The following is a 14,768-nucleotide window of genomic DNA, read 5'->3' on the forward strand; positions in this document are numbered from 1 at the left end:
CCTTAAGTACTCTGCTCCTTCCACCCCTCATATGTTCACACTGTTCCCTCTTTGTTGAAGGCAGACTGATCACCTTGGAGTCGGAGGTATTCTTTTTATTTTTTTTCCTCCAATAAAACCCTTCAACCCATTTTTCTTTATCCCTTCCCTTACTTGCTCCTTGTTAGTTTTCTCTTCTGTAGTTTTCCAATCAATGCAGTAGCTCTTCCAAAACTTTATTTCCTCCATAATCCATAAGCAGAACTTTACCTTCTTCCATTATTTTCCCTCCTCAGAAAAATATTTTATTTCACTGTATAACCTGTGTGAAAAGCCACCTACTGTCATGACATGACCCTTCGTGTCACTGTCTAGTACTGCAAAATAAATTGTTTGCAACACCCAGGCTGAATACTGTTTGCTCCTTCCCCAGAGCCCTTAGCAAGGCTGGCTTTGGAGTGTCATCTTAGTAGCTCCCTCTGTATTCATCAAGTTAAAGCTCTACTGTTTCTAGTTCCAAGCAGGCTATGAGCCTGAAGATTTCTGGCTAGTCTTCATATTTGGTGCGGCATAAACTTCCATGTTCCTAAATGCCTTACTAAGGCGTGTAGTCCCAAAAGCCCACAGTGCTGCTGCTGCTGTTAGGAGGAGAGGCAGACGGGAAACTCAGCATAAACCAAAAAGCATTCAAATGGTTATCCAATGCTAATAAAAATCCGTAAAGCTCCAAGTTTAACTAACTGGCCTTCTCAAGAGAAAAAAAGATGACAACTGCACCTTCACTCTAATGAAACAACCCCAGCATTGTGCTTGTCCTACCTCTGGACTCATTAATTGGGCAACTCAGCCAGTATCAGTTTCTCTACAAAAGCCCTGCTGCAGCAGGATGAAAAGTTTCAGTTACATCTAACTCCTACTTGCTTGTCCGCCCGTACTGCCTATGTTAAACACCCAGAGGCCAGTGTAAGGTCTGGCTGCACTGTCACCTGTCACCAATATTAGCCACTGATCAAAGTTCACAGACAGCGCATATGAAGCTGGATTAGTAGAGAAGGAGTATTTCTCCTCCTATGCTTCCCTTCTTTCAGGGATTTACATTTAGTGTTTAGGATTTCACACATCAGGTGGATGTCCCCACCCTTCAGTTTGTCAAATTCCTTTTTCAAACCAGTTCATACTTGTGGCTTCAGCAGGACTCTCCAATAACAAGTGACACAATTCTCTTATACGCTCTTCTAAACCTTCAGCACAGCAAATTTCATTGAGCATCCTTGGTTCTTATATTACAAGAAACAAATAATTGCTATTCATTCACCCTTTCCAAACCATTGATAATTCATATAGCACCATCAGCACCTTTTCCTCGGCAGCCTTTTTCCTCAAGCTGAAATCCCAGCATATTTCATCTGCCTCATACAGACTCTGTACCACATCTTCAAGCATCCCTGCTGCTCTTCCAGTGGGACAGAAGTAAGGAGAAACAAATCCAAAGGCAGGTCTCATGGTACAAAGTTATAAGTCTTCAATCACTTAGGAGACAACATAATAATGTTTTCCAGTTTGTTCTCTGTTCCTTCCCAAATAATTTCTAATCTTCCCTAATGCTTTTGACCACATGATGAACCTGGAAAGATCTGTACTGTTAAAGAGCTTACGGCTAATCTAATTTACATGTTAATTCAGCACTTAAACCACTACTACAGAAATGTAAGTTTTCCATGACATAACTTGATCTCTAACATTTAGGACATAGGACGGATAAACACGGATAAACAGCATTATCAAGACAATAACCTGTTTTAATTGCTTCAACCAGCTTGTCATTCTTTTCTCCTTCAAGCAGTCTGTAGTAATATCCAGGGTTTTCTTCCATGTTGGTTTGGGCCCCACTCACAATCATCCAGATCAATGCACGGTGTTCATTGGGAATGCCTTTCCTGATATACCTCTTCACTGCAAAACAAGAAATTTGGTGGTTTGTTTGTTTTGTGCTTTAGGTTTCTTGTAATAAATAAAAAAAATCCAGCTGTATTTTTCTTCTGGAAATGAGCAACAGAAAGCTGAGAAGTCATAAGAAAACCCCTGACCAGATATTATGATGTTTTCTCACCTATGCTACCATTTAGGACAATAATTTCCTTCTCAGACACATCATATATTTTACATTCACATCTAAACTCTTGCCAGACTCTCTAGGAAGATCTCCAGACCCAGGCTTTCCTCCCTCCTCTAGTCCTCTATTAGGATTTTGAATTCTTTCCTCTTCTTCCTGCTTTTCTGGATTGAGATATGAACAGCAAAGCTTCCCCTTGATCTTTGTCCTTTTGACATTCCTTCAAGCACTGACTTTTTCTTTCCATACCTCACTAATGGCCTCTGACATGATAACCCTTTCCATTTGCTCGGTTATGCTCTTGCACAAAAGGCTGTATTAACATAACCCTGGGACTTCAGCTTAGCACCTGATCACCGAAATCATCACAGGAACTGAGAAGTCTGAAATATATGGCTACTGTTTAAATGAGCCTCTGGAAGAACTGGAGATGTTGAGTGAGCACCAGATGATTTTTCCTAGAATAACTGTGGAAGTCTTTTCAAATCTAAAGTAGCTCTTTTCTCCTGCATCACATTCATCATCAGGGTGTACTTTAGTGTTTTTTTAAGCAGATGATTCAGCGTAAATAACTAGGATGCTAAGATTGCAGGAAGAAGCATCAGGCTACTTACAGCCAAAGCAGTTTCCTCTTGGGCATGGTATGAAAAATATTAATAAGGAGCCAGTGCTTCTTATTGGTACAAAATCCTAAATCAGCATCATTCGTTCTGACCCCAAAAGACAGCTGAATGTTTGAGATCCTCCTGCTTTTTCCAGGGAAAAGAAACTGACAAAGAAACCAGACATTTCTTGTTAAATGAATGAGATTGTATCAATTAAAGTCTCAGCTTCTAGTCCCGGCATTCTATGAGACTCAAATGAGTGGGGGATTTTTATTCTGCACACAAACATACCAACACACACCATATCTGGTTTATCCAATCACAAAGATCTGTAACTCAACATAAATGCTGCCTAAAGTAACGGCCTTAAAAACAGCAAAGTGAAACAAGGTTTTACAACTCAAGTCAGCCACCTTCTAAACACACTGCACCTAATTGCAGCTGCCTATCCTTTAGGAGCCAAAGCTGCTTCCCCAATGTCAACAGAGAGATCCGTGCAGCTCTAATGGGCATTTCACCCACCTGAAATGTGGTACTTTCTCTCAAAGAAACACTTTTACCACTAACATTTGCAATAAACAACTGGTCGGTCTTCAGGGCACTGTTTTTGTTTAGCTTTTTGATGAGGATTTATACTATGGGTTACAGTCTCTATTGTTCTAGCTGTAAACTAACTTTAACTACAACCTTCTTTGAGACAGACAGCAAATTATCTACTTGTTTTCATGGCTGTTTAATAATCCCCACTTTATCTTTTTTACAAGATTTTTAACTCTAATGCCCAAGAAAACCTATACACGGCCACTGCAAATGTAGGAATGACTATGAGGAAACAGTCACATTTAGGTCAACAAGAATTGAAGCTTGCAAATCTTTCTAGAAGCAAACTCACTGGCTAAAATACTGGATTATCATATTCTAACATATAATTCCAAGGGTATTTTTTTCTGGAACAACTGTCAATTCTAAATGCACAGCCAACATCCACATCCCATAATGCACATTAAATTCAAGAGAAGCAGGGACAAGCCTTTGACATTGGCACAAGGGCAAAGCAGCCCTGCAGCACAGCATACACTCATTATTTCTCAGTGTCATCGTTCTCGTGGTAATAGACAGCCAGGGGCTTGTATCGCCCCAGGTGACTGCCTATCCCCACTCCCTGAGGAATGGTAAAGCCTTTTACATGGTGCTTTTCTTCCTCACATCATTATAATACCTGCCAGCAACTGCAAACTGGCATAAGAAGCGGTAAAGTTATTTTGAAAATAAAGACAGTTGCAATTCAATATGGTTTTTATATATATATATATAATTTATATGTCATATCCTATATATAAAATTGTATAATTTTCTACAAATATGTATTCATTCTATTTTCTATAGGCCTTCTTCCACACTATCCTGAAGAACTAAAAAGCCCACAACAGCAGTTCACAACACCAAATATCCTCCCACTGTAACGTTTAAGAAGCTTTCACAGATGAAACCAGATTGTGCATGAGTCTCCAATTACACATCTGACTCCGACTGTAAACCAAGGGCTCGATCTCAAAAGCAGCACTGCTGAATACCACCAAGTCCTGAGTCTCCATGTGCAGAATCGTTCCCAGGACAACCAGAGTGTACACAGCGCAGTCTAAGCTTTAAAACATGTGTAGAAAAGCAGTATCTTGACGTGAAACTTTTGCCTTTGTTCATTAACAAAATATGAAACATCGACTTTTAAGCAAACAAAACCAGTGCTAATAATTCATTACCTCTGACATCCAGTGCCAGTTTCTGCAGGTTTAGGGTGACACTCATTAATATGCTTTTCCTGTTACGAGAAAAAACAGCTACATGGCAGGGAAGAAGTCTAGAAATGCACATAAATATCCAAAGTGACTTCAAGAGAAAGATATGCAGAAAATAACATTTTCCAATACTATGCACTACTTATAGTAAAAAGGTTTAAAAATAAGTAAACCACTTCAAACCTACCTGTTCATGTTTAACAGTAAAATATGAGAATTTTGGAGGTTTTAGTTTCTAGATCAAGTTGTAGATAAAGATTAACATTACTTCATCCCATTTGAAAACAAAAATTATCTGGTCTAAAATATTGTAAGTGTGTGACTTTTCAGAAGCATCTGCACTTTTCAGTTACTGTTTTCAGCTACTAAAAAAGTTGAATGCTAACTTGGACACCAGAGGAAAAATTCTACAAAAGAGCTGAAAACAGCATACAAGGAACTGAAAAGTTTTATTTCACTAATACATCGTGGAGGAAACAAAGCAGATCTGCACTGTAAATGTTCAGGTTACAAGCTGAGAGAACTGTCCTTGTTCAGCCTGGAGAACAGAAGACACCAGGGAGATCTTATACCAACCTTCCAGTACTTAAAGGGGGTCTGTAGGAAAGGTTGGCAGGGGCTCTTTGTCAGGGAGTGAAGGAATAGGATGAGTGGTAACAGGTTTAAACTGAAAGGAGAGAGATTTAGAATAGGTATTAGGAAAAGGTTTTTTTACTGTGACGGGGGTGAGACACTGGAACAGGTTGCCCAGAGGAGTCACGGATGCCCCATCCGGTGTTCAAAGCCAGGTTGGATGAGGCTTTGGGCAATCAGTGGGAGGTGTCCCTGCCCACGGCATGGGAGGATGGAACTGTTTGGTCTTTAAGGCTCCTTACAACCCAAATCATTCTATGATTCTATAAAGTTACAGTCAAGCACAAAAACTGACTTTCTAAGATGTTCTTTCCTTCCCCCAGGCCTTGGTCTGGAACAGAACATCTCCTGTTACAACCACTGTTAAGTACCATTACTTTCACCTTTCACTGTGTTTTTGCAGCTGTAAAGACTGGAAAGCACCTTCTGCTACTGGTCAGTTTTGACTAATCCACTTGCAGCCAAATTCTTTCACACAGCACACTTTTGGTCAGAATTAAGCTACTTTGGGTAATTAGGTTAGACAGTTTGCTGCCCATCTTGTAAACAAGCCAGAGCAGAAAGGTGGCTTTTGGTCTCACAAAGAAGCAGCTGAACAGAGAAAATAAAAAATTTAGACAATCTTGGTAGCATCAGAGAGACAAGAAGTGAGTGACTGAACAGTGAGTGAAAATTCACATATGCAGAGAAGACAGTGAAGATAACAAGGGTGGAGGGAGAAAGAAAATACTAGAAAATAATAAAAAGGAAGAGAATGGAGAACAAGCAAAAAGAATTGCCAGCCAAAATTCCCATGACCCGCCCTGCCGGAAGGCTGTAATCCAGAACAACAGGATACACTACTTAATTACCGTTGTTAAAATGTAACCTAATTATTTTTTCCTTAGAGTAGAACAAAATTATATACACATATACCACACTGAATGTGAGACAAACACAGCAGCATGTGCACAACGCCATATTTCCAAACTGGAAAATTAAAAAAAATCATCACTTCTTCCTGTCCAGTCAGACAATAGGTATGAGCTTCTCTATTTGTAAAGACAAACTGGTGTGTAGCTACTCAGATACCACACATATAATACCTCTCTCACCACTACTCACAGTAGGATGCATTTTGAAAAGGCTCAGTAGAACTCAAAACAAGGATATGGGTTTGGAGATACAACTATTGCATTCAGGGTGGTGGAAGTGGCAATTCAAATACTCGTCTCAATTCCAGCTTATGGCCAGCTTGCAGCAGAGCAGAAGTTAAACAGAACCAGCAGCTCCTGTGAAAAGCTTTGGAGCAATGAAGTCAGATCCTGGAAGAAGGAAATTCAGCGCATCACCTGGCTCTCTGACTGCCTGGGAGGAAATTGCTGCAGGATCACCTCGCAGGATAAAGCACACACCTAAACAACTACTTACATAATTCTAGGAGCTTATGACACTGACTTCAATCTTAATACTAATATAAGAAGGGAATTATTTAATAGTCAGTAATTGTACAGGTTAAGCTGTTGCTCTCCTCTTCCAAGGTATCAGCTGACAATGAGGGAGGCTTATTGTAACAACTTCGAATTTAAACTCAGACTACACTTCCTCAACGTTATTTACTCCAGCCACTCTCTTCAGAATTACATATTACACATATACATGAGAATGCACAGTTTACAAATTCACGCATCTTCAGCAAAAGTTAGAAAAGTCAAAGATGATGCACCAGCCCATGGGGGCTTGCTACAGTCAAGAGCTATTGCCCGTGTCCACTCAGTAGATTTACAGTATCCTGTTTTTCACAAACAGTAGCCTGTTAGAGATGACTAAACCCCATTAAAGGTTTGCTATTAGATGGCTAGTGGGACAGCGTGACAATCAGTACCGAAGCCTGCTGGACACGTTGAGAGATTTGGCCAAGGTTTTCGCTCCAAAATAAGACCAAAGACATCCGCACTGTTCCTATCACAGTAACATTCTGTGCCTACAGCACTGGAACAGGGTACACAGGGGAAGAGAAATGCAACAAACCCACAGAAATTTATTAAAGCTGCCACTGTCAGAGTTTGCCTGTTTTAAAAACAGAAGGTGCTGAAGCTTGACACTATTTTTCCACAATAACTAGAAAACTAAGTTCTCCGGAATCTCAAAATCCTCACTAATTCAAAATACCACACAGTTATGGCTATATTCAAACTTGAGACCCTAAACTAAAGCTTCTTTACATTTGTAAGAAAAAGCAGAGGGTAGAAATAGGTACTTTCTAGTTAGCAGCATAGGACCCGGCAGCTGTAGCTCAAAGCTACACTTTCTGGGATTCCTCAGCCTTAAAATGGACATCTGTACACTAAATACATTGTTATCCTTAAAATGTCTCAATAGTTATCATCCCATTCTTGGTGCCAAGAAAAATAAACCACCCCAAAACAACAAACCCACCAGAATTAGCAGTCAAACTCTGCACCAAAAGCACAGATCTAATATTCAGCTGATAGCGCCTGCTGAACTTTTCCTTAGTTTTACTCATTTTTTCTTTAATATACTTTAATAGAACTGTGTTCAACTCCAAAAGACTCCCAAAAGAAAGCAACCTGAACAGTATCATTAAAGAGTGAAGAGGAAAATTCAGATGCTTGTATGAAAAGGTAACCCAGAGAAAGAGTAGGAGGAAAACCCCTCACCCTTTGGTCTCACAGGATTCCCTGTCACCTTCTGACTCCCTCCACTGACTGCTCATGGATATGGTTTAGCAGTGGACAGGAACAGTTGTACTCAATGATCTCAAAGGCCTTTTCCAACCAGATTCTATGATTTAATGATCTATTTCTCTCTGTCTCTCTTGCAAAGTAAAACATTACTAGAGGTTTTCTTGCTTTCTGAAGTGTCCATTAACAGTTCTATCAGCATTTTGTTTGATGTCTCATTAGCTCCTACATTAATTTTGCTTTCTTCACTTCATAAGGCATTTAGTATCAGTTCTTAGCACACGCCTCCCTAGCTGTGAGGTGAACATCGTTTTACAAATGGAGGATAAGGAGAGCAAGAAAATCTCAGCAGAGCTGGCAACTGAGATCCCTGACATCCTGATCCCTGGGGGTTTGAGACAGTGTCTTCTACATTATCCCATGTCTTTCTAAAGAGAGCACGGAGCAGAGTGAAATAAAACAAACAGCTGTAAAATGGCATCTTGAAGTGCCAGCGGCCATAATCTCCGGGTTACTGATGTAATAAGATACTATGGTGATGCCAAAGAAAGATTACTCTTTTGCAAGCTTTAAATCAAAACAACCTCCCTCCTAACAACAGCATACTTCCTTATGTATTATTACTGTTTATACTGTTTTTCCTTCGAAGACAAAAATAGTATTTAACATTGAGAAGTGTAAACCACTTTACTATGACTTACATTGGTTCCGACCTAGTGCGCTTTTACCTATAAACAGACTTAGAGCTCACCTTTTAAACTCTTCTGTATACTGTTCTTCCCCTTTAGTAGCTTGGACCATTTTATTGCTCTTCGAGTGAGTACCACTAGATATCTGGAAAAGAATGCTTCGTAGGATGCATAATCAAAATCTTCTGGCCTTTCAAACCCATATGGATCAACCCTATGAAATGAAAAAGAATTCTTATACAAATGTTTCTACATACCTATAGCCAGAAGAAAAATATGTGCAAGTATTCTTTAAATAACTTCCAGCTGGTATTTTTAAAAGTAGCTCAAAACTCCCTCCTCCTAACAAAAAAATACTTTACTCAAACTGTTACACTCCATTTAGCACATCAAAGCTGTTTAAGTAAATGAATTTAAACATGCACTGTTCAGTCAGTTTTACCGATTTCACTACTTTTAGAAATAAGGAGTTTTTAGAGCAAAGGATCTGTTGTGTGCAAAATTGACCCAATTTATGACCACACAGAAGTCTGGGAGGTATTTTTCTCAGTTGAAGGTACAGTACAACAGCTCAAATACAGCCTGAATTCACTTTCCCCTCAGTTCTGAACAGAATAAAATGACAACAAAAAAAGCACAAGTTCAAAGTTTAATCTTAGAAGGGCTTATTTCTGAAATTATCTTCATGAGGGTACACAGCTTGGAAAAAAACACAAATCCTTGTGTCGTCAACCTTCTTCACCTGTCATATCAAAAATGCTGATTTTATCTTTAAATCTTTTTCAATGTTACATCACATTATCTCAGACAGCTCAGCATTGATGTAGTTTCAGAACTGCAAGTCGGATACTGTTCCATGTTGATATAACAAGTCACCTTGCTAAAGTAGGTTTATGGCAACTTCCCAGGATGCCTGCTGATTATCACTCGAGTACACAGGCTTTCTGGAAGTTAAACAGGCAGAGGGGTCTGTCCACGCAGAAAAGTTTGCAGGACAGCCATTGAGGCTTGAACTCCAAAACCACTACCCATTTCATTCCTGAAGAAGGAGTTTGCTCATGGAGCAGCACCAGCACAGCCATGGGTAAACTCAGGCTCACGGGATTGTCATAGGTAGTAAAGTATGAATCAGAAGAGGAACATTTTAATATTCAGACATCAAACTCATATCACCTAGCTGGCAGTTAGAAGAGTCACCTTGGTATTCACAGAAACTTGGAACGGTTTGGGTTGAAAGGGACCTTAAAGGTCAACCAGTTCCAAGCCCTCTGCCATGGACAGGGACACCTTCCACTGAGACAGATTCCTCAAAGCCTCATCCAGTCTGGTCTTGAACACTTGCAGGGATGGGGCATCCACGACTTTCTCTGGGCAAGATGTTCCAGTGCCTCACCACCCTCACAAGAAAAAATTTCTTCCTAATGTCTCATCTAAATCTCCCCTCTTTCAGCTTAAAATCAATCCCCCTCACCCTACCCCTGCACTCCCTGATAAAGAGCCACTTTCCAACTTTCCTGTAGGCTCCCTTAAGTACTGGAAGGCTATTGTAAGATCTTCCTGGGACCTTCTCTTTTCCAGGCTGAACACGACCAACTTTCTCAGCCTGTCCTTGTACAGGAGGTTCTCCAGCCCTTTGATCATCTTTGTGGCCTTCTCTGGACCTGCTCAAACAGATCCATGTCCTTCCTGTGCTGACGACTCCAGAACTGAACACAGTGCTCCAGGTGAGGTCTCACAAGAGCAGAGAGCATTCATGTGTTCCTCAAATTTGTCACAACAAAGCACAGGCGTGAAGAACACCGACATCCTTGCCCTCTTCCCCCCCACCCGATACAGGTTTCTCTGAGGACACGGAAAGTTCGAATACACAAAAACCTTAACACCTCCACAAAAAAACATCTTATATGTTTGACTGCCACTGTCCAAGCAGTGAGTACACATTAATCTCACTCTCAAACCCACTCCTGAGGTAGAAAGGGAAAATAAAAAAAGCCAGGAAGCGTGGCTTTAGGGAAGTTACCTTCCTTAACCTGCTCTGAGCTGGTGCCCTCACTCGAGCGTTGTGGGTCTGTGCCAGGCCTTTCCCGGGGGAGGCAACCTCTCTTCACTCCCACCTCCTGCCACCCTTTGCTATTACCTGCACCCCTCTCCCCTCATAACCCCAAGTAAAATGTGTCGCTCTTCCCGGGTTAACCAGCTCCAAATTAGTATGAGGGGCTGCTAAAGTCACTTGGTCCGTTCAGCCTGGAGGAGATTGAGGGGGGACCACATAGCAGTTCAGTGCTTCCTCACAAAAGGAGGAGGGGGAGCAGGTGCTGGTCTCTCTGGTGACCCAAGATAGGACCCAAGGGAATGGCAGGAAGATGTGCCAGGGGAAGTTTATTTTGGATATTAGGAAAAGGTTCTTCATCCAGAGGATGGTGGAGCACTGGAACAGCCCCCCAGGGAGGCAGTCATGGCCCCAAGTCTAACAATATTCAAGAAGCATTTGGACAATGCCCTCAGACGCATGGTGTGAACGCTGTGATTGTCTTGTGCAGGGATAAGAGTTGGACTCAATGATCCTTGTGGGTCCCTTCCATCCCAGGTCATTCTGTGATTGACTCCTCCAAGCACCGGCAAGATCCCAGCAGCAGGAAAGGCTATTGTGAGGGACTACCAAAAGCACCTGAACTCGCTGGGAGTCACCGCTCCTTTTCCCTGCTCACTCACTGATCCCTCAAAGTGCTGCACATTCACAGGGAACTTGGAAAAGCGGTAGTTTTAAGCGTAGACAGACACACACATGGACAGACACATACAGAGACAGACACAGACACACACAGACACATGTACACAGACACACAGACACAGACATACAGGCACACGTACATAGACACAGACAGACATACACATGGACACATGCACACAGACATACACAGACATGCACACAGACACACATGGACAGACGCACACAGAAAGACACACGCACACAGACACAAACAGACAGACAGACACACAGGCACAGACACACACGGACAGACAGACAGACACACAGAACGACACGTGCACACAGAGCCACAAACACACAAACACAGACAGACAGACGCGCAGACACACGCAAACAAACACATGCACACAGAAAGACACACAAACACAGAGACACACGCACACACACACAGAGAAAGAAACACACACACAGAAAGACCCACAGACACACAGACAGACGGACGCACACAGAAAAACCCACGCAGACGTAGACAGACAGACACACGCACACAGACAGGCACAGAAACACACACACAGCCCCGCGCGCGCACACACACACAGACACACACACAGAGCCACAGACAGACACAAACACAAACACACACACACGCACACGCACCCCCGCACCCCCCGGCGGCCCCAGCGGTCCCGGCAGGCGCCCCCCGCCCTACCTGTACGGCCAGTCCCGCCCGCCCCCGGGCCGCTCCATCGGGCGCGGGGCGCTCTCCTCGGGCCGAGCCGCTCTCCCAACTCTCCTGCCGCCCTCCCGGGGGCGGGGGAGCCCGCCGGGTCCCGCCTCCCGTGCCGGGCGGCTCCGGGGGCGGCCGCGGGGCTCGGGGGGTTTGGAAGCGGGTGAGCTCGGGGCGCTGTGAGCAGCCCGAGGCGGGGGGACATGTCCCTGCCCGGGGCGGGGGAGGGGGAACTGGGTGATCTTTGAGGTCCCTCCCGACCCAAACTTTTCTGTCGTTCTCTGCCTCCTTTCTGTCACACCTTGGGAAAAAAAACTTCCGATGTTTTCGTGCGAGGGAAGTGCCCGCCTCGCTAACACGGGGGCAGAGAGGCTTCGGGTACGGCCCTGCAAATCGTAGAATCGTGGAAGGGTTTGGGTTGGAAAGGACCTCGAAGATCAGCCTCTCCTGCCATGGGCAGGGACACCTCCCACAGGATCAGGTTGCTCAAAGCCTCATCCAACCTCGTCTTGGGACACCTCCAGGGATGGGGCTTCCATCACTTCTTTGGGCAACCTGTTCCAGTGCCTCTCCACCCTCACAGGATTTTTTTTTTCCTAATAGTTGATCTAAGTCTTCACTCTTTCAGCTCAAAACCGTTATCCCTCATCTATTCCTGCGCTCTCTGGTGAAGAGCCCCATCCGTGTAGGCCCCCTTTAACTACTGGAAAGCTGCTATAAGGTCTTCACAGACCCTTCTTGAATGGCTTCGCCCCAAACCAACAATATGGTTGTATTCATATTTAATTTCACTTTGTTACTTTTGGCTTCCCCCCCCCCAAATCCTCGCACTCTTCCTTTTAATTTCCCTAAATAATTCATTAGAGTCAATGTTTTTGCTTTGCTACACTGAAATTTTACCAACTCTAGCTTCTGCTGACTTAGTTTCCACCATAAACTTACAATCATTTAAGTATTATTTATGTTAAGTGCAAGTTCCTACACCTGAGTCAGGGTAATCCTAAACACCAATGTAGGCTGGGCAGAGAATGGATTGAGAGTAGCTCTGAAGAGAAGGACTTGGGGGTTCTAGTGGAAGAGAAGCTCAACATGAACCAGCAATGTGCTCTTGCAGCCCAGAAACCAACCATATCTGGGCTATATCAGAAGAAGTGTAACTGGCAAGTCAAGGAAGGTGATTCTGCCCCTCTAATCTGCTCTTATGAGAACTCACTGGGAGTACTGCATTCAGTTCTGGAGTTCTCAGCACGGGAAGGACATGGATCTGTTAGAAGTGAGTCCACAGGAGGGCCACGAAGATGATCAGAGGGCTGAAGCACCTCCTATACTAGGACAGGCTGAGAAAGTTGAGGTTGTTAAGTTTAGAGAAGAGAAAGCTCCCGGGAGACCTTATAGCGGCCTTCCAGTACTTAAAGGGGGCTCTTTATCAGGGAGTGCAATGACTGGGCGAGGGGAGATGGTTTTAAGCTGGAAGAGGTGAGATTCAGATTAGATAGTAGAAAGAAATTCTTTACTGTGAGGGTGGTGAGGCACTGGGACAGGTTGCCCAGAGAAGCTGCAGATGTCCTGTCCCTGCAAGTGTTGTTCAAGACCAGATTGGATGAGGCTTTGAGCAAATTGATCCAGTGGAAGCTGTCCCTGCCCATGGCAGGGGGAGCAGAACTAGATGATCTTTAAGGTCTCTTCCAATCCAAACCATTCCATGATTCTGTAATGATTTAAATAATAAATCGCAGGTTGCCAAAACCATGGAGTACTAATACCGAAAATAATACCAAAAAAAGGCTTCCCCATTTCCAGAACCAGCCTCTAGCATTATCACATAACTCTTCATGTTCAGAGGTGTCCAACGAACCCCAAAATCCACACAGATTATGCCCTACCTGACTGCCAGCCTAATTCATAGCACACTCCATAACAAAAGGAAGAGAGAGAAATTATATCTGTGCTTTCCCTTTTTGAACCAAGTTCTGACTTTGCACCCAGCAAAGTGCTTGGAAAATTACAGCTACTGCTGGAGAAACATTATCTTGTTCAGTCAGCGAGTAAGAGTTGCTGAAGACAACAGATGGGATTTCACAAGGGAGATCAACAGTTGTTCCCTCCCAGCACGTTCCTTGACAAAGCTACCTCCTCTCTGCAGGATCAAAGGCAAGCACCCACACAGAAATGTGGAAGTAGTTCAGCTACAGTGGCAGGGAAAAACATACAGATCTGTACTTGGTTTAACTGCCATGGTTGTAAAAGTTTGTGATTATTTGGCAAAAACCAGTATTTTTTTGTTATTGTTGTGGGAAAATTCTGTGCTTCAGCAGGCTTCTTTTGCAGGAGGGTGGTCCCACTCAAATTATTGTGCAGCGTCACGAACACGTTTGGATACTGGCAGGACTGGAACCTGATTACAAACCAGCCTGGGGAGAGCCAGCCGGTGCCTGTGCCAAGCCTGTGCTTTGACATCCTGCCAGCGTTGCCTTGGCGCAGCGTAGGCTGAAGCACACTCTGCAAACAGCTCTGCCCCAGTGACTTGGTCAAAGTTGCATAGAAAATCCTTGGCAGAGCTGTGAATAGGAGGCAATGCTGTGCCACAGAAGAGAAGGGGGAAGCTGCAGTTAGGCTGAATACCCCCTTCTTTCCCAAATCCTGAAGCCACAAACTCATTTGGTACTAGGGTCATACTTCACCTGACAAGGTCAAGCTCTTTGATGCATGTTCCTTTTAAAATGGATGTGTCAAAAGTTCCCTGCAAGCAGCAGATTGCTTTTGTGATTAATTAAGGGTAGATCTGCGGTGCATCAAGGGTAGCCTTGTGTATACTACAGTGCATTTTTAGCA

General features: G+C 43.3%; 1 protein-coding gene across 3 annotated transcripts in view; it reads right to left on the minus strand.

Moving 5' to 3' along the window:
• The window catches only part of GRTP1 (growth hormone regulated TBC protein 1), a 47,556-nt gene extending 35,210 nt beyond the window's left edge, over positions 1-12,346 (minus strand). Inside the window, exons 1-4 of one of the 3 annotated variants that reach the window (XM_054059532.1) lie at positions 11,919-12,077; positions 8,562-8,713; positions 4,458-4,516; positions 1,774-1,932 (exon numbers count right to left, since the gene is read on the minus strand). In XM_054059532.1, the coding sequence (XP_053915507.1) occupies positions 1,774-1,932; positions 4,458-4,516; positions 8,562-8,611 (268 nt within the window). In that variant the 5' untranslated portion in view covers positions 8,612-8,713; positions 11,919-12,077. Of the gene's footprint in view, positions 1-1,773; positions 1,933-4,457; positions 4,517-6,230; positions 6,253-8,561; positions 8,714-11,918 lie in introns of those variants that run through there. The other 2 variants (XM_054059547.1, XM_054059539.1) reach the window with 2 other exon arrangements.
• Positions 12,347-14,768: the final 2,422 nt, after the last annotated feature.

Source organism: Cuculus canorus, chromosome 1 (genome assembly GCF_017976375.1).
Source record: "Cuculus canorus isolate bCucCan1 chromosome 1, bCucCan1.pri, whole genome shotgun sequence".
Lineage (NCBI taxonomy): Eukaryota > Metazoa > Chordata > Aves > Cuculiformes > Cuculidae > Cuculus > Cuculus canorus.